The following is a 20,075-nucleotide window of genomic DNA, read 5'->3' on the forward strand; positions in this document are numbered from 1 at the left end:
AAAAAAGAAAAAAAAAAAAACTTAACTTATCCAACATATTTGAATAAATATTTAATGAACTATTTGTTTTTTTCAAGCAGTCAGAAGGTCCTCTAACTGAAGAATCACCCCACTGTATAAATATAAAATGTTCTTTGATATTGACTTATGATTGAACATCTGTATAATCTGTCACATTAAAGTCAACATGAAACTGTGTTTGCTGCCCTTTTGACTACGATAGTGTGACAGATTTCATATTGAAACAAGAGAAAGGGTCTTGATTTTCTTGATTTCAACCATTAGGAAATTATTGGATGGTACATTTAAAAAACACCTGCTCACTATAGGTCATCAGACATGAAGCACACCATCAAGGATCCAGTATTAGGAAGAAAACAGTGCTTATGATTTCATGTTGACTTTAAGCCCAAATTTATCATAAACTGTTGCCAAAATATGTTCCATTTTATAAACCTTGATGGCCTGATGTCCAGCGCTGCTCAAACAAACACTTTACGGCCTTAAAAAGTGTGCAAGTATTCATGCACAGGTCCCAGTCATGTGGTTTACGTGAAGAACCAATGTATTTCTCAAATACTGCATAATCAAAACTCCAGAAGAAAGTCAGTCCAGACCACAGTAACTGCTGATGGCATGTAAAGCTTATAACTGGACCTGTGTCATATTGTTTAATGGGCAGCACAATAAAAGGCTTGTAAAATGCAGCCCACTTTTCTTTTCCTAGACATTCTGTCTCTAGCAGCAATTCTCTGGGTTGAATGTGGCCTGTTTTACTCTCTCTGTATTTTCCCTTGTTTTTCTCCTCATTTTATTTTGTTTCCGCATCAATTCCCTACATCCCTCAGAGCTGCGAGAAGGTTGGTGTGTTTTTTCTTTCTAACCATCTTCAAACTCAGAAAACAAATGATACAGAACATAGTCACAATTCCCAAGAGTACGAAACAAATAACTGTAGCTGCATTTGCGTGTGTACGATTAAATTCTGCTTTTGGTTCCTTATGTTCTATGTTTTGGTCAGTTTTTTTATTTTTTACTTTTTCCTTTTGTTGTGGTCTGAACGAATGCGCTCCTGCTCTCCGCTGTACTGCTTGACCAAAAAGTGGTGCATGTCAGTCAAAAACGCAGTTCGTCTCGGGTTTGCATGGTGGATTGGTCATGCTGAAGTTGTCTGTCTTCTCCCACATGTCAGTGGTCCTGCTTCCTAACTTTGATCGACACGTGCTTTCCTAACACCTAGAAACAAGCTTCCATTCGCTGACCTTCACCATGGTATGAACTGTGATGAGACATGCTCCGTAGCTCTGTGAGATCAGATATGGTCTTTCCTTTCCACCTAACAGGCTGCTAATACAGGACAACTGATGAATGTTAAGCGTCTAAAGTCTTGACAAATGAAACGGGATTCAGATGAAAGGGGAAAACATCATATCTCCCGGAACAGCATTTCAAATGAAAATTAATTGCGATAGGACTAAAAATCTGTTTGTGATAATTATAGATTTAATCTCCAGGGATGCGCAACATTCAGGTCCAATCCATGCTACACGTAGTTAAAAATTATCTTTCCTTCTGACATTTCTGTTGGTTAAAGACTTAAAGAAATTTTAACTCCTCGTTAAACATTGGTTTCGGTTCATCCTACTGTTATTTTAGTTACAAGTAATATAATAAAGATCCTAGCCAAGAACTGTCCATGTCAACAGGAGGAGATGTAATGAATAGGAGCAGGTAAATGGGATTTAAACCGACCCCAGTGCAGGATTCCTCAAATCTTAGCCTGCAGATTTAAGCTCAAACCCTTGTTAAACTCACCTTCCTTTAACTCTGAAGACCTTAATTAGCTTGGACCCATGTCGTATTAGGGTTAAAGTCAAATCCGGAAGATCAGTGGCCGCTCCTTAGTGGAATGTAACGTCCTAATCATAGATATCTAGTTCCGCATTCCCCAACCCTGTTCCTGGATGCACATCAACATTAACACATTTTGCTGTTCTCCCTTTCCTGGTTCTCTGAAGAGAACTGAATCTGTATACTGTATACTGTCTGTGTGCCTCCAGGAACATTGGGAAACACTGATCTAGTTTACTGGAGCTAAGTGTCTTAAAACTCTACAAATATTTGTTATGATGAACCTCACAAACTTTGTCAAATCCAATGATTCGTCATCCTCAGATGGGCTCATTGTGGCAGGACTGATGTAAACCGCTGCACACTGAGTCCCAGAAGCTGCATAAAGCCGGCAGAGCTTGTCGCTTTGAGAAAGCTCCTGCCACTGCTGTGTGCATTGTACAACAGCCGCTGCCGTCTGAGACTGATAGTATGTAAGCAGTAGCACTGACATACGTTCAGTTATTTTGGACTCTTGAATCTTCTCCCACCCTTCTGCTGTCCCGTAAACCCTCTTCCTATGAGCTGGAAAATAGTATCTCTCTCTCTCTCTCTCTCTCTCTCTCTCTCTCTCTCTCTCTCTCTCTCTCTCTCTCTCTCTCTATATATATATATATATATATATATATATATATATATATATATATATACCTGTCTTGAAGACTCTAATAGACTTTAATAGCCCTGTTGATTTCCTGTTATCTGACTCTACTAGTCCTCCCCTCATCCTCTTCTCTCCTCTTATTCCCCATTTCTCTTTAATTCCCAAAGTGTCCCTCTGGAATGAGCAGTTTGCTTGTTTGCATGATAGATTCAGGAATGCCCCTCCCCCACACCTCCATTTGCATTGAGGGTTTATCTTTTATTTATCTAATAATTTGCTGCATTTGTTCATTTTCATTTTCACTCAGTTTCAGGTTCAGCCATCCATTGCCATCAGCCATGTTTATTCAAGGTTTCACGACTGTTTCCGTTGACACGTGTGTCCACTTTTTGAATGGCAGCTGCAGACAGTCACAACTAGTCTCTACCCGTTGTTAGTTAGCGGCGGCCCTGCCGTGGGGCTCGTTGCCATCTGTGTGATGTGGCAATGTGATTCGGCACATTCCTTCACATCAACTGGAAGAGAATGCAGCATCGAAGTTGTACAAACACACACAACTCCAGCATGCTGTGGCCCTCCAGTTCCCCCTTGTGCTGCTGTTCGTTTGTCACGCGTGGGTCACCTGTGCATGGCGTCTGTTTCAATGTCCCAGTCTTAAGGGAGTGAAGAGGAATGTTTGTGTGCAGTACATGTGCAGTAGTTTCCTGTTGGATCCTGCTATATCTCAAACCTTTGATACAGTGTAGCAGTGAAATCCACCAGATCTCTGTTAGTGCCTCACCTGTTAAATGTTCCCGAATGTTCCTTAAGCCTACATCTGGACCAAAAGTTACTGGTGCATTTGTTCTCTTGCAGTGAGACGGGTTCCACCCCGGTTCTCCATTCCCCCGACAGACAATGAGATCATGCCCGGTGGAAGCGTTAACATCACCTGTGTGGCCGTCGGGTCACCAATGCCCTACGTCAAATGGATGTTGGGGTCAGAGGATTTGACCCCTGAAGATGACATGCCCATCGGGCGAAACGTGCTGGAACTCACTGACGTCCGGCAGTCGGCCAATTACACGTGTGTCGCCATGTCAACGCTGGGCGTTATAGAGGCGGTCGCACAGATTACGGTCAAAGGTAAAGAATCCATGAGACGACTCTATACTTAACATTCTAACTGGCACCAATCTCCTGTTATTTGATCTGTCTTATCACATTCTGCAGATGAATACACAAACTCCTACTGTTGGCACACTTGTTCGCTTTAACAGGCCAACACACTTACAGCTGTTCATATCCACGCACACACACACACACACACACACACACACACACACACACACACACACACACACACACACAATGCCTTTGTCTGCTTCAGACATAACAAAATCACATTAGTCATAATACGCCCCAAGAGACAGCACACAAAGACTAAACATTATCTGTCCTATCACCAGCCTCACCTAATGCGCTCTGAATTAAAGCAATAAATTACAGCCCGTGGAATATTTAAGACATGTTCTAAACAAACTGCAGAGTCTCTCTTTCCTCTGGGGTAACTTGGTTTTCTCCTTATCACGGAGGTACTGTCAAGACTCTGAGCTGTATTACATTAGTGGCTAACAGCACTGTAACCCACATCTACTGTCCCTATGTTGGCAGAGCAAGCTGACACTTTAACCTTCTGCTAGTATCCCAAGGGAAGGGCACATGGTTCTTGAATGATAATGGCATAACCGTGTAGCTTACCAATACAATAGCTCATACAACAAAGACATTTCCTCTAAACCCGGTGAAGAAACATTTCACCCCTGTTTGTCAGTGTTCAAATATAAAAAAATGTTTATGTCCTTTGAGAGTGAGGGAAAAATTCAATAAACCAAAACATGCAATACAAAATAAATTAGGCTTGTTATAGAATGCACCTCAGGGATTGACATTAATGCTTGTCTGGGTCAAGTAGGCGAATTTGTGGCTTTAACGGATTGGGATATTTCCTCTATCAAATTAGGAACTAAAACGAACATCATTCAATTTTAGTGATCCCCCCCCCCCCCAATTATTAATATTGCTCCAGTAATCGTAAGTAACTAATTACAGTGGATTTTCCATTTTCCAAATAATTGAAATTCACTGATGGGCTGCTTTATTGTTGCTCCAGCTTTACCGAAGCCACCAGGTGTTCCCCAGGTGACGGAACGTACAGCAACAAGCATCACGCTCACATGGGATTCTGGGAATCCCGAACCTGTTTCTTACTACATCATCCAGCACAAGCCCAAGAATTCTGAGGATTCTTTTAAAGAGATTGATGGAGTCGCCACCACTCGATACAGCGTAGGTGGGCTAAGCCCTTACTCTGACTACCAATTCAGAGTAGTTGCAGTGAATAACATTGGACATGGGCCTCCCAGTGAAGCCATCGAGGCCAAAACAGCAGAGCAAGCGCCAAGTACTGCCCCACGGCAAGTCCGAGGGCGCATGCTAAGTGCCACGACCGCCATCATCCACTGGGATGAACCCGAGGAGGCAAATGGGCAGATAACTGGCTACAGGGTTTACTACACCACCGATCCAAGCCAGCATGTCAACCAATGGGAGAAACAGATTGTAAGGACTTCCAGTTTCCTCACCATTCCAGGCCTGACGCCCAATAAGACTTACTACATCAAGGTCCTGGCCTTTACCTCTGTAGGAGATGGACCACTTTCATCTGATTTGCAGATCATAGCCAAAACTGGAGGTGGGTGTTGGGAATGACAGGAATAACAGCTCTTTTTTCCTCTTTTCTGTTCTGTATATATATATATATATATATATATATATATATATATATATATATATATATGTATATAAAAGATACAATATTTGGCTCAGACTATGTCATAAGGTCGTGAATAATTTTGTTATACTATGGTTAATTTTGCTGGATGTTCAACATAAACATGTTTCATGTGGCGATGTCTATTTTGGTTTAAGCCCCTGAATTAATTACTTAATTTTATGTATTGTCTGTTTTAATTTGTAACTTGGTGGACACAAAGCAAGAGATCAGAGGATTTTTGGTAAAAAGCAATTAACGAGTTTGAAACTAAAGACTCATAGCTCTGATTGGATGGGCTTTATTTATACACATAGCCAATATGAACAGTTGAGTCACAATTGAATCAGTTATGGGACAGTCCATGCCACTACCACTATTGTATATTGAATCTCTGGTTACTCCAGGAGAACCAAGTTTGTTCACTAATGTATTCTCACAATACAAACATGAAGAGAAATGTCTGCAATGTAAATTACTATTTGTATAATTTCTGTTATTTGTTATAATATTTTTATAGTGCCCTCTCAACCAACGGACTTCAAAGGCGAAGCCAAATCTGAGACGAGCATCTTGCTTTCGTGGAACCCCCCGACTCAGACGGGCCAGGACAATCAAATTGTCGGTTACGAGCTGCTCTATAAGAAAGGAGATGACAAAGAGGAGGTCCGAGCACGAACAGTCGTTGGCAAAGGCTTTCACTCGTCCCACAATTGATGTCATGGTCATTGCTCAGATTTACTGTACAAACTCTATTTTCTGGGGTTTTAACCTTTGTTTTTTTTTTCTTGTCCCTTCCTCAGAAACGAGTAAGTTTTGAGCCCACCACAACCTATTTACTGAAAGACCTGAAGCCGTTCACTACCTACAGTTTTCAGCTGGCCGCACGCAGCAAACATGGCATTGGCGCATACACCAACGTGATCTCGGCCGAAACACCTCAGACACGTAAGTCCCTTTCTGTCTCTACTGTTTTTCCTCAATACAGTGGTTCAAGAACAGGCACAGCACATAATAAAACAGAAATCCTCCATTTCCTAACCATTTTTGCTAATGTAATCCTGAATTTGTTAGCGCAGTGGTTTATACTGATATCTTTTTGAGAGATGGAGGCATTTCTGTTTTATGCATTGAGGGCGCTGTTAGCGCACATCTTGTTTGAATGAAAGTCAATTTGTGGAATATGTAGTCAAATGACAAGGTCACTTTGTTCAAATTTGGCATCATGTATTAGCCAAATAAGAGATGAGACTGAATTATTCATCTGTTTGGCTGTAGTCATTTAGCTTATGTGTGCCTTGTTTTTTGACTTTGGCTATTGTATACCACACTGCATTTGAAAGATTTACCAAATTTGGAGAGGTTCCATATGGAGCCTTGTTGAAAGCTCAAATGCAATGATACGTAGCTAGAAAAGAGAATTGCATTCCCAAAAGACCTCATATTTATTCTCCATTCGTTCAAGTTGAACTGTAACCAAACTTTTGATCAACTCCTTCATTAATCTTGCCTAATTTGATGAATAATTAATGCTGACAAGCTTTACTGTGCTTCACTTCGTACTCACAATTTGAGACAATCTGAATAAATCTGAGGTCCTCTGAGTACATGCCAGGTAAGTATCTTGGAGGGCAGTTTTTGCGGTAGAGTGTTGCATGTCCGAGTCTAAAAAAGTCAGTCAGGAACTCTCGGACCATCCAGGCTTTTACCTCAAACCAACAGGCCTCGGAAAGGTTGGTGAGCAATGCATTTCCTGTTTTTACAGAGCTGACACATCAACCTTTGAAATTTTGGATTGATGGTAACTGCTTGGAGGAAACAGGGCCCAATTTAAAACATGGCTCGTTAAGAATTTCCGGGTTCTGTTAAATGAGAGCAGTTTGAGCCCTGATTTTAGGATATTAGGGGAAAAAAAAATTATGTGTAGAGTTACGAAGGTAGGTTCTTCAGTTTTAGGGTCTGCACCTGTCCCACCCTGCACAATTTGTGAATTAGTTTTATCTTTTCTACCTCCTTTCAATAAGTATGTGACACTTTATTTACCCATTTTGTTCTTATTTTTAAGCTTCATTAAATTAATGTTCATGTCATCATTTTTGTTTTTAATAAATGTAGTCCCTGTTATTCATTCTCATTTGTTGTCATTTTATGTTCCCTTTGTGTTTTGTTTTTGTTTGTCCATCAACATCATCTCCACCTCCACCACAAAAACAAAAAAAATCCTCTTACCTCAACCCCCGTGAACCTCACCTGGATCCAACCCAAACTACAAAAACTGATTAAATCCGATAAATTACTATTCTGCTCCTCCCACAATCCTCTAATCCTCCAATCAGAGCCCTCAGCTTCACCCCAGGAAGTCAAGTGCACTAGTCCAAATTCTACCAGCATTCTGGTAAGTTGGAAACCACCCCCGGCGGAGTTCCAAAATGGAATCATGACCAAATACACCATCCAGTACGCAGCGACCGAAGGCGATGATACCTTGTTGCATCAAGTCTTGGACATACCACCAGAAAAGTACCATTATCTGTTGGAAAACTTGGAGAAATGGACAGAATACCGTGTGACAGTGAGCGCCCACACTGAAGCGGGAGAAGGCCCAGAGAGTTTACCTCAGCTAATCCGTACGGAGGAGGATGGTATGTCTTACTCACACCCCACTGTGACCCTATGCTAATATCTACCCTCAAAACATGCCCCACGCCAGACTTCTGCCCAAGGCACCCTAACACCACTCGTTTCTCTTTATTAACACTAATTCTACTAACCAGGATTTTTTTGTGACCTTTCACCAAACCAACATCCCCTTATTCTCTGTGACAAATTTTTTGAGAATTTTCGAGAACATTTTTCAGACTTTTTACTTTACAGACTTTCATGGCAATTTCATGGCACGTTTTTCTGACAACTTTAAACTTCCAACAATCCCAAATGTCTTGCTGTTTTTCCCCCCATTTTCTTATTAAGATAAATGAAATGGCTTTTTAATGGAGTGAAACTCATTTTCATACATGAAAAAAAAAAGATGACTAAATCGACAGTGAATCTTCAGAAATGGGGCTTTTTTTCTCAAACGTCCCACACCAATGATATTTTTTCAAAAAAAAAAAATTCCATTTGTTTTTCTTTTTGTCTTCACTCTATCATAGCCAAACTCCTTTAGAGTGCTTCAAATATCTGAAACACTCCTCTTGGATTATTTTTTCTTGTTTTTATTCCATATTTTGACTCCACTAAAACCATTTTTTTTTTTTTCAAAAAAAAAAATTAGGTCAGCTGCTTGACCTGTTTTTGGGGATTGTTTTTTGTTTTGTTTTTTTTCTCTCTCTCCTGTTTTTTTTTTTTTTTTTTTTTTTTTTTTTGACTTCCCATTGTTGAGATATTAGTGTTATCCAGTATTTGTTAATGACATAATCCCATTTTGTAGATTTTTGTCTGCTTCACTGCTTTGTCAGGGGAGACGTCTCATCCAGTCGGTTGGGAGGTCTGTCATCTTTAAGCTTGACCTTTCTGTCTTCTATCCCATAATTCTCTCAGTGCCCAGTGGCCCTCCTCGTAAAGTCGAGGTGGAGGCTGTCAACTCCACATCTATTAAAGTTCTGTGGCGGTCACCGGTGCCGAGCAGGCAGCACGGCCAGATCCGTGGGTACCAGGTGCACTATGTCAGGATGGTTAATGGGGAACCCGTCGGGCACCCTGTCATCAAGGACATGCTGATCGATGACGCACAGGTAGGCACCCACCTGCACAGCTGCACCACTTCTCAAGTCAATCTTTACAGACTTTAATTAGTTATATGGTCATGACACAGTTCATATAACCAGCTGCCAACTCCTTTGATTGCTTGTGTGTCTGTCACAAGAGAACATGACTAGCTACTACTAAATATTGTAGAAACATAATTTTCTGTAAAGTTGCTTTGTAACGATTTGTATTGTAAAAAGCGCTATACAAATAAACTTGAATTGAATTTAATTGAATTGACTGCAGGAACACAAATGTGAACTTAAGGAATGTTGTGCAAACTAGTATATCATATGTTTCAGTCACATAATGCATTTAAGAACATGATTAGAGAGGAGTAAAAAAAAATAATAATAGTAATAATGATAATGCAGGTTTAATGCTGGTGTAAGATGGTCTACTAGTGTGGACCAGGTTAGAACAAGTTATTTTATTTTATTTTTTTATCTTTATTTTTTAATGGCAGTGACGCCGATTATAAATATTCTGTATATACTTTTATTTTATTTTAGAATTTTTATTTTTTATTTTTTGGCTGCTTATTTGACTATTGTGTTGTTAGCAAGGCAGCTCACTATATATTATAAAAACAAAATTATATAAAAATAAAATTGTTATAAAATCAATTCAGTGTTAATATTTTAATGATATTACAATAATGAGTACATTCCTTATTACATAAAATATGCATATATGTTTCGTTTAAGTTATTAGTTGATTTAAATTGTGCATATTTGATAATACAACAACGAACATCTCAGGTTATGCCTGTAACCATGGTTCCTCGAGGGAACGAGATGCTGCATCGGAGGACATTGTGGGAACATCCTTCAGCGTGACCAGCTCTGAATCCTGTGTGTAGTCAGTCCAATGGATGGGCGCTACATCACAGGCGGGGTGATATAGTGACCAGGAAATCGGCATCACCATCTAGGAGTGAAGCAAGTTACTTGTTCCGTCGAGGAACCATGGTTACATGAGTAACCTGAGATGTGTCTCTTCAGGAACTCTGCGTTGGAGAATGCTTTGCGAACGAGTATGCTCACGCCGCCAGACTTTCAAATCTCTGCCTAGTGTGGAAGCCTGCACAGCTAGGGCTAGAGAACAGAAGAGCCAGGGGTGGCTTGCATATCTAGGCCATAGAACCTGACAAATGTTAGGGGCGTAGACCATCCCACAGTGTATCAGAGGTGCTGCATCGATGTACCTGCTAAGAAGACCTTGGAGGCTGCCAAAATTTTTGTCTAAATGAGCCTTGACCCCTACAGATGAAGGGAGGTCAGAGGACTCATAAGTGATAGGAATGGCATCTACTTACTACCGACTGAGGTAGACCTGTAGCAGGTAGACCTCTTTTAGGGGGACTATAGATCATGAGCACTTGGTCCGCCCTTCTCCACAGGGCAATTCTTTAGACGTATGCACATGCAGTTAAGCTTCTGCTGTTCTGGCTCCCTGAAGGCAGGACGGCTAAAGGACTGGAGTACAACAAGCCGTGATGTAGAGGAGGGTACCTTAGGAGCATATCCCACTCAAGGGTACAGAAACGCTTTGGCCAGACAGGGCACAAAGTCGAGATTGAAAGGAGGCCACTGAGAGGGCCTGCAGATCCCCAACTCTCTTGAGAGAAGATGTAGCCAGAAGAAAAGGACTCTTGATGGTGAGGTGGCAATTAGAGATTTCCTCAATAGGCTCGAAGGGGGGCCTACAGAGAGATTCTAGCACCACAGCAAGGTCTCATGGACACAAGATTGTACTGGAGGCCTCAGAGCAATGTGGAGGAAACTTGTAACTAGGGAGTGTCTGCCCACTGACTGACCACTTAAAGGGACATGGTAGGCCGCAGTGGCTGCCACATAGACCTTCAGGGTGGAGTGGGTCAACCCTGTGGAGAATTGGGCCTGCAGGAACTCTAGCACTATACCAACCAGGCAGTTAAATGGGTCGAGCTGGCAGTCTCCACACCAAGAAGTTAAAAGTTTCCACTTCAAGGTGTACAGTTCCCTCATTAAGGGAGCTCTGGATTGGAGGATGGTCTCAACAGCCTCGGTTGAGAGACCGGGAGCTATAAGCTGTGCTCTCTCAGGGGCATCCTGCCTCGACAGGATGTCTGCTCCCATATTGAGATGCCCAGGAATGTGTACTGGTGTCAGCGAGAGGAGTTTGCCTTTGGACCACACAAGGATCTGGTACGCTAGTATGTATAAACAGCGTTAGTGCAGACCTCCTCTGTGGTTTCCTCCTCCTCTGGGAGAACCCCTTGGTCTTTAGCCACCACTCTAGGGTCTCATGTACAGCAGGCCAAGAGGTATCATGTTGGACGCAGCTGCCATCAGACCCAGGAGTTTCTGAAACTGCTTGACAGTGACTCTCTGACTCTCATGACTGCAGTGAGGATCGAATCTATCCGAGCAGGGGACATACCTGTCTGTATCGTGGTCGAATCGCACACAACAACCACTTATCTGGTCCTCTGTAATGGAGAAAGCACACTTTTCTTGACGTTTAGTCTTAACCCCAGCTTTATCATGTGGACAAGAAAGGCATCTCGATGTTGAACAACTCTCAGCACTGACTGAGCTAAAATCAACCAATTACTGATATAGTTCAGAATGAGGATTCCCTGGAGTCGCAATGGTCACAACACAGAGGTAGCAAGCCTCTACATTTCCGGATGGTGACTGAGAGTGGCACTCGCGGGATACTGCTGTGCCCTGTAACTACGGCAGGGTTAGCAGACCGATCTCCTGAGGATACTGAGGCGAGACAGACACCGTATTATGCAATCTAGCATGCTTCATCCCAAAATGGCCTGTCCTTATCAATCCTGGGCCAGTCGCATCAAGACTTCTTGGCCGAGGACCTCTTAAAGTCTTAAGTATGGTCCACAGATCTGGCTTAAACTTTAAGGCCCCTGACCCTGTTTTTGAGCCTCCCTGGATGAGGAGCTGATATTCGGAGGAGGCTGCTCCAGCCCGGCAGCCTCTAGATCTAGAGAGCAGCAAGGGAGGAACCACTGGAACACCGCCACCTGTTTAAAGCTTCCTGGTACCTATCGATGACAGAGTTGATGGCATTGCCGAACAGGCCAGAAGGGACAAGCAGGGCATCCATGAAGCAGACCCTGTCTTTCTCTTTCATATCTGACAGGTTCAGTCACAAATGACTCCTCCGCCACCATTGCTGCAATAGACCTGCCTGGCATTGGTGGTTCCCTTAGTGGCTCTTAAAGACATGTCAGTGGTCCTCCTGGGCTCTGTAATATCCTGAGATTTTAACTCCTCACCGTCATCCAGCTCTTAAAGCAGATCGGCTTGGTACGTCGTAAAACCGCCATGGTGTGCAGACACGCACCAGCCTGACCCACTGCCGAGTACACCTTGCCCACTAGCACTGAATTTGGTATGTAGCGGCTTGGACGACAATGCCAGACCATTCAAAGTTGACGTAGCGTCAGGAGACAGATAGCTTGTAAGCGACTGTTCTATCCAGGGCATAGTCTTATAACCATGCTCGCTCATCCCTGCCACATTTCCATAATAGTCAGAAGTAGGGATAAAGAGGCGAGCCGAGAAAGGTCTTCCCCATGACCTCGAAACCTCTGGGAAATAAGGCAGATTCCGTCATGGAGATGGTGGCTTAGTACGCAGAAACTGCTTATCCAGTTCACTCTTTTGTGGTTCAGCCATTTTATCTGCGGTTCAATTGATGTTTAACTTGGCCATGTCATGAGTTACCAGCTCCAAAAGCTCCCCATACTGGGGCGATTCCTTATTGACACTCACCACATCAACCTCATTGGTCACTGGATTAATCTGCGATCCATCTTGAGAGCTGACTCAGCTTGTTCTGTTCCCAGGCAGGAAATGTCCAAACTGTGTGTATCCCCACCTGCAATATAACGTGGGCATGGAGCAACACACAGCCTGAAATGCTGCCTGGCATTGCCCTTGCTTAAATAGCTTAGTCTTGTCTTGTGTTTTTGACATTTTTGACAAACAACACTAAATAAGACTCGCAAACAAATATCAGACTCACACACACAAAGAGCACTTGCAAATGACAGAAAGCTGATGCGGGTTTCACTGCATGTGCTTTTAATCTTCCTGGTCACTACGTCACCATGATACCTCGCCCATCCATTGGACTGATCACACATTCACATGGTTCAGATCCAGTCACACTGAAAGATGTTCCCAAAGTGTCCTCCAACGCAGCTTGAGTTCCTGAAGAGGAAACGTAAGTTTCACAATGAAGAAGACAGCTAAAATAAAATAATGGATTTTTACTAATGTATTAAAATAACACAGTTACTCATCGTCAAAGCTCTTATTTACACATACTGTAAGTTCATGAGGGACACAAATAGGTCATTTTTCACTAATTACTGTTAGAAATAAAGGCAGTTAGTGTATGATATGCATGGGTGCATTAAAATTTTTATTTCATATCCATATGGAATGAAGGCTGTGATGTTACTGTGCCATAAATCACAGACAGCATGTAGACCTGTTTTCTGCTTGATTATACGTGACTTTATGTTAGACAATGGACAATGTGATGAGATCGGCCCAGCGTGGAATGCAGAGACACAGACACGCTATTTGAATCCTCCAGAATTATGAATCATTCATCATCCCAGCATCTGCTCATTCACTGAAACAAGGAGAGGCACATATTCTGACACTTTCCCATGTCTTCACCAGCACAGTGCATTTGAACTTATTTTCTTGTTTGTCTGTTTGTTTGTTTCTCCTGCTCCTCTCTGGTCTGGGCTTCAGTGGGAGTATGATGATTCAGCCGAACATGTGAGTACATCGCAGGGTTCTACAGCTTTGCACTTCATTCCATTTCATGCGGCATCATCCAACATAAACAAGTCAAGACAAGTCAATTTATTTATAGAGCACCACATTAATACAACCATTGTCGATCCAAAGTGCTTTACAATAAAAGGTTACCTAAAAAGCAACAGAGATCAAAAATTAAAGGAGAAAGAGATAAAATATAAAACAAAATATGTATATAAAAAACACACCAAATACATAGAATCACTCAAAAGCAAGGGTGTAAATATGAGTCTTTAAGTTTGATTTAAAAACACATCGCAATGAAGAGGCCCTGATAGTCAAGGGAAAACTGTTCCAGAGTTAAGGTGCAGAAACAGCGAAAGCTCTGTCGCCTTTGGATTTACAACGAGAACGATGGACAGATAAAAGAAGCTAGTTACAAGACCTTAATGACCTAGAGGTCGTATATGGCTGGATAAGGTCACAGATAAAATCCGGGGCTGACTTACCCAGTGCCTTATATACAAAAATAAGGACCTTAAAATCAACTCTGAATGTGATAGGGAGCCAGTGAAATGAAGCAAGAACAAGAGTAATATGCTCCCTTTTTTGTTCCTGTCAACAATCTGGCTGCCGCATCCTGAACCATCTGAAGCCGAGATAGAGTGCTTTGAGGAAGGCCGACAAACAGAGAGTTACAATAGTCCAGCCTTGGACAGATTAGTGCGTGGATGACAATTTCAAGATCTTTTCGAGAGGGAAAATGTTTTACTTTCGCAACAGATCTGAGGTGGAAGAAGCTATCGTATTTTCCGGACTATAAGTCGCACCTGTGTATAAGTCACATCAGTCCAAAAATACATCATGAGGAGGAAAAAAAACATATATAAGTCGCACCGGACTATAAGTCGCATTTATTTAGACCCAAGAACCAAGAGAAAACATTTCTGTCTACAGCCGCCAGAGGACGCTATATGCTGCTCAGTTGTAGACTACAGGAGCACTGAGCAGCATCTCTGGCAGCATAGAGCACCCTCTCGCGACTGAAGACAGTAATGTTTTCTGTTAGTTCATTTCTCTTGGTTCATGTCAAATTATATAAGTCACAGGACAAGCCAAACTATGAAAAAAAAAGTGTGACTTATAGTCCGGAAAATATGGTACTCTTTACAACCGTGTTTACATGCTTGTCCAATTGTAGTAATGGATCGAAATGGACCTCTAGATTTTTTTTCATGCGGTTGTAAGTTATCACTAAGGGAGCCTAACCTACTTTTAAGAGTAATATTGAGTGCAGCGGGGCCTAGCAGAAGCATCTCAGTTTTATCAGTGTTTAGCTGCAAGACATTGTTAGCCATCCAAGTTCTCACATCGTCAAAACATGAGAAAAGAGGTTGTAAAGAGTCATTTTCGAGTTTGATAGGAAGGTAAAGTTGTAGGTCATCGGCATAGCAATGATAGTTAATACTATATTTCTGGAGAATGGAGCCTAGGGGAACCATGTTGAGCGAGAACAATAAAGGGCCAAGAATAGAACCCTGAGGAACACCATAAGGGACGGGCGCAGAAGGTGAGGTGAATGACCCAATATTTACTGAAAACGTCCTGTTCTTTAAATAATAGGTGAACTGTAATTCCGTGCCTTGAACCCTTACTGCATTGTGTAGTCGATTCAAGAGGATGTCATGGTCAATAGTGTCGAAGGCTGCACTCAAATCTAACAGAATCAGAATGTCAGATGACCCTGAATCAATGGACAACAAAAGATCAATAACAACTTTAAGCAAGGCTGACTCTGTACTATGACGTACTCTAAAACCAGATTGAAACTTATCCAGAATGTTAAAAGCATCCAGGTAAGAAGTAAAACTTACTGTGAAAGCACTGCTTTCTCTAAAACCTTAGACAAAGTTATTTTCCAAGCAGTGCTTGCTGGCCTATAGATGTTTAATACCATTTTGTGTAACCATCAAAAGATGACATTGTATCTCATTCATTAACAATGCATGTTTTACGTTGTTATGCAGAAATTTCAACTTAGCAATAAATATGAAGTTAAATAAAAAAAAAGAAAAAAAAAATTACTTGACCTTTTAGTGTCAACTGTCTGTCGATTCTAAGAGCGTTACTTTCTTACTGTACAAACCTACTCAGAGCATATAGCAAAAACATGCATGATTAGGGACTTCAGTTATGAGCAAATAATGAACAACCTCAAGTGTCATACACATAAGACTTTATTAATTACATATACACTTAAACTAGTCTAACACACACACACACACACACACACAGTTGGCATAGGAACAAGGCTTATAGCTTAAACAGTAAAGAGAAGAGAAATAAAAACATGAAACTCTGGTACAATTTTATATTCAGCAGATCTACAGCCTCAAGGAAACATCAGTTTCTTATTTCAAACACACCTTTGTAAATGGTACGTATGATACTTAATGTATCAATTAATAAGACTAAGTTTGATACTCGCCTGTTTGAAAAAGAGTCCTGATGCACTTTGGGGCTCCAGTTGGTCTCTGCTGAAGTGTGTTGATAAGAAACATCAGTTTGAATCAGAGGATCTTGATGAATGGGAAGTCAATAAACCCTTTGTTTAGATGAGGGGGCATTAGATATTATTTGGTGTATAAACGGTGTATAGATCCATGTTCCGGTCTCACTTTATATTAAGTGGCCTTAACTACTATGTACTTACATAAAAAAAATAAGTACAATGTACTTATTGTGTTCATATTTTATTGTAAAACACTTTTGCTGCTATTGAGGTGGGATAGGGGTAAGGTTAGGGAGAGGGTTGGAGGAATGGGTAAGTTTAAGGGTGGGTTAAGGTGTAAAGTATGAGTCAACAGTGTAATTATAAATGTAATTACAGAAATTAAATACAGATGTAATTACATGTAGTTTTTTTTTTTTTTAATGTAAGTACAATGTAAAAACATGTATGTACACAATTAGTACATTGTACTAAATTATTAATTAAACTGTAAGGTCATAGTAGTTAAGGCCACTTAATATAAAGTGGGTCCCATATTCCTTTATTCTATTATACTACCATTTTACACCTGTGAGCAAACACATTCTCGAGTGTGTTTTTTTTATGATTTAAAAAGTTTTTTATTTTGTTAAAAATGACTCTTGTCCTGCTGTTTTTTTTTTTTTTTTTTCAGGAATTAGTCCTCACTGACCTGCAGGCTGAGACCATGTACTCGGTTACGGTTGCCGCTTACACAACCAAAGGCGACGGAGCGCGCAGCAAACCCAAGCTGGTCACCACCAGCGGAGCCGGTAGGTTTACGCCGCTTCAGAGCAATTTCTGCCTCTGTTGCTGTGGACTTTGCAGAGCGGCTCAGAGGCTCGCTTCTCTCCTCTGCAGCCATTAAGACTGAATGCCTATAATTGCCCTCGCAGTGATGACGGCGATTGTAATTCCACTCACCTACGGCTCTGACTTTGAAATGCTCACAGGGGTTAAGGAAATAATGGAAAAATCCGTCAGGAAAATGGCAAAATAGACTTTTTCAAAAGAAAAGAATACTACGCACCATCTCGATTATCACTGAAAGGCTTGAAACGCACAATCGCTTATAAGTACAGGCTCTTTTCTGTTGTACCTCTAATTGTGCTGTTATTCAGCTCCTGAAAGGCCTTTTATTTCACTTTTGTCCTTGAGTGCATGACTGTGAAAAGGCACACAGTATCACTGTTGACTTCTATTTGATATTGTAACATTACAAATTGTCAAACTTACAGGGTTTCAACTGGAGAATTAGGAAAATAGATACAGCAGTGCAATATTAAGAGGATCAGTGGCTGTGTCAGATCTTTGAGTCTAAACTGGTTTTGCTTTCCACTTCTGGACTGATGCATTACTGAACTATTTTTACCATCATCCTAATTATATTCTATTTTACCTTGGATAGTTTTGTTTTATTTTAAAGAAATATTTGTAGAGATTGATTGGACACACGACCTTTCAATTCAAAACAGATATGTTTTCACTAGGGGTGGAACGATACATGTATTCGAAACGAACAAACCAAAATCTCGGTTCGGTGCATGAGACCTTACTACAAGTACAGGCTATTCACCCACAATCCAGAAGGGGGCGCCTGCAACAATGCAATGCTGATTGATAACCCGCCACCAGCAGAAGAACAGCGAATTCCATGAGTTGTGCACCTGTCATGGTCAACAAACAAAGCCCACTAGACACATAACCTATTGCTGATTCTGAATGCGTCTCTCACAGACTGATGATGGAGTTTACTTTAAAGGGTTGTGCACTCAACTGTTTGCGAAATGGAGCTTTGTGCTCATGTATCCTACCTTTCTCAGTCGGCACAAATCCAAACATTCCATAATATTCCCATATTTGTGATGTAACATATCTGAATGCTAGACTATTATTTATTATGTAAATTTTAGGCTTTATGTTTCAACAAGGACGCAGAGGCAGGCGAGCTGATGTTTGGTTCACTGTATTTTATTTTGATAAAGAACAAACTGTGCTGTCAAGTTCAGCAATAATGTAACTGGTTGTGTTTGTGTGTGTGTGTGTGTGCGTGTGTGCGCGTGTGCTTGTGTTGGTGTTATCACTTCAACTGTTTCCTTACACCAGCAGAATCAACTTTAATCACTTATTGTTTTATTAATAATGCATCACTGTAGAAAGGTCTGCTTTTATTTGTGCACACTCACAATGAAAACAAAACAGGAAAGCAAATAGGAAGTCACGATGTTTACCAATGAAGCCTGTCACAACAATTAACTCAATTCAGCTCAATTCAAATCAATTCAATTCAAATAGCTTTATTAATCCCAGGGGCAAATTGCTTTTCCATGTTACAATTGTTTTCAAAACTAAAAAATAAATTAAATAAAAGAAAAATAAAATAATAAAATGAATAAATATATGTATAATCATATATCAATAAGTAAAAAAAAATGAAAAAGTAAAACAAATAATAATAAAAACGAAACCAATAAAAATGGTAGATCAAATCTAAAATTAATTGGGTGCAATAGAATTACAAATGTGTATAATTGTGTAAAATACAACTAATCTAGTATTAATAAATAAGCAATAATAATAAATTGTATTGCACATGAAAATCCCTTATTGCACATAAAGATATGTGAACTGCACAGAAACTCAGCATGTTTATCTGTGAACTAAATAAAAATATATATTTCAGTAATGTATTTCTTGTATGTTCATAGAGTAGGTGGGCAACCAGATTGTGCTTTCTACTGCCGCGAGCACCGCCGCTACGACTGTAAAATGCATGTGCAGCTTTTGACTGCTGAGTGGCGCTTTAAACACAAGTTATCCAACAAGCGCATCAAAGCATATTTTCACAAATAGCCATCAGCATATACAGTATTGTTCAAAATAATAGCAGTACAATGTGACTAACCAGAATAATCAAGGTTTTTAGTATATTTTTTATTGCTACGTGGCAAACAAGTTACCAGTAGGTTCAGTAGATTGTCAGAAAACAAACAAGACCCAGCATTCATGATATGCACGCTCTTAAGGCTGTGCAATTGGGCAATTAGTTGAAAGGGGTGTGTTCAAAAAAATAGCAGTGTCTACCTTTGACTGTACAAACTCAAAACTATTTTGTACAAACATTTTTTTTTTCTGGGATTTAGCAATCCTGTGAATCACTAAACTAATATTTAGTTGTATGACCACAGTTTTTTAAAACTGCTTGACATCTGTGTGGCATGGAGTCAACCAACTTGTGGCACCTCTCAGCTGTTATTCCACTCCATGATTCTTTAACAACATTCCACAATTCATTCACATTTCTTGGTTTTGCTTCAGAAACAGCATTTTTGATATCACCCCACAAGTTCTCAATTGGATTAAGGTCTGGAGATTGGGCTGGCCACTCCATAACATTAATTTTGTTGGTTTGGAACCAAGACTTTGCCCGTTTACTAGTGTGTTTTGGGTCATTGTCTTGTTGAAACAACCATTTCAAGGGCATGTCCTCTTCAGCATAGGGCAACATGACCTCTTCAAGTATTTTAACATATGCAAACTGATCCATGATCCCTGGTATGCGATAAATAGGCCCAACACCATAGTAGGAGAAACATGCCCATATCATGATGCTTGCACCTCCATGCTTCACTGTCTTCACTGTGTACTGTGGCTTGAATTCAGAGTTTGGGGGTCGTCTCACAAACTGCCTGTGGCCCTTGG

General features: G+C 40.7%; 3 protein-coding genes across 39 annotated transcripts in view; 1 reads left to right on the plus strand and 2 right to left on the minus strand.

The window, feature by feature from the left end:
* Window positions 1-20,075, minus strand: part of LOC127962387 (histone H2B) — a 966,021-nt gene that overhangs the window by 612,915 nt on the left and 333,031 nt on the right. The gene's annotated exons all lie outside the window — the stretch shown is intronic.
* The window catches only part of LOC127962369 (histone H3-like), a 931,300-nt gene that overhangs the window by 611,467 nt on the left and 299,758 nt on the right, over window positions 1-20,075 (minus strand). The window lies entirely within an intron of this gene.
* LOC127962334 (receptor-type tyrosine-protein phosphatase delta-like) overlaps window positions 1-20,075 on the plus strand; it is a 398,656-nt gene that overhangs the window by 309,768 nt on the left and 68,813 nt on the right. For 16 of the 36 annotated variants that reach the window (XM_052561877.1, XM_052561880.1, XM_052561892.1 and 13 more), the window contains 9 exons: window positions 849-860; window positions 3,350-3,619; window positions 4,647-5,228; window positions 5,827-5,972; window positions 6,110-6,254; window positions 7,643-7,948; window positions 8,847-9,040; window positions 13,835-13,861; window positions 17,029-17,146. In XM_052561877.1, the coding sequence (XP_052417837.1) occupies window positions 849-860; window positions 3,350-3,619; window positions 4,647-5,228; window positions 5,827-5,972; window positions 6,110-6,254; window positions 7,643-7,948; window positions 8,847-9,040; window positions 13,835-13,861; window positions 17,029-17,146 (1,800 nt within the window). The remainder of the gene's footprint in view (window positions 1-848; window positions 861-3,349; window positions 3,620-4,646; window positions 5,229-5,826; window positions 5,973-6,109; window positions 6,255-7,642; window positions 7,949-8,846; window positions 9,041-13,834; window positions 13,862-17,028; window positions 17,147-20,075) is intronic. The other 20 variants (XM_052561899.1, XM_052561900.1, XM_052561901.1 and 17 more) reach the window with 4 other exon arrangements.

This window comes from Carassius gibelio, chromosome B7 (genome assembly GCF_023724105.1).
Source record: "Carassius gibelio isolate Cgi1373 ecotype wild population from Czech Republic chromosome B7, carGib1.2-hapl.c, whole genome shotgun sequence".
Taxonomy (NCBI): Eukaryota; Metazoa; Chordata; class Actinopteri; order Cypriniformes; family Cyprinidae; genus Carassius; species Carassius gibelio.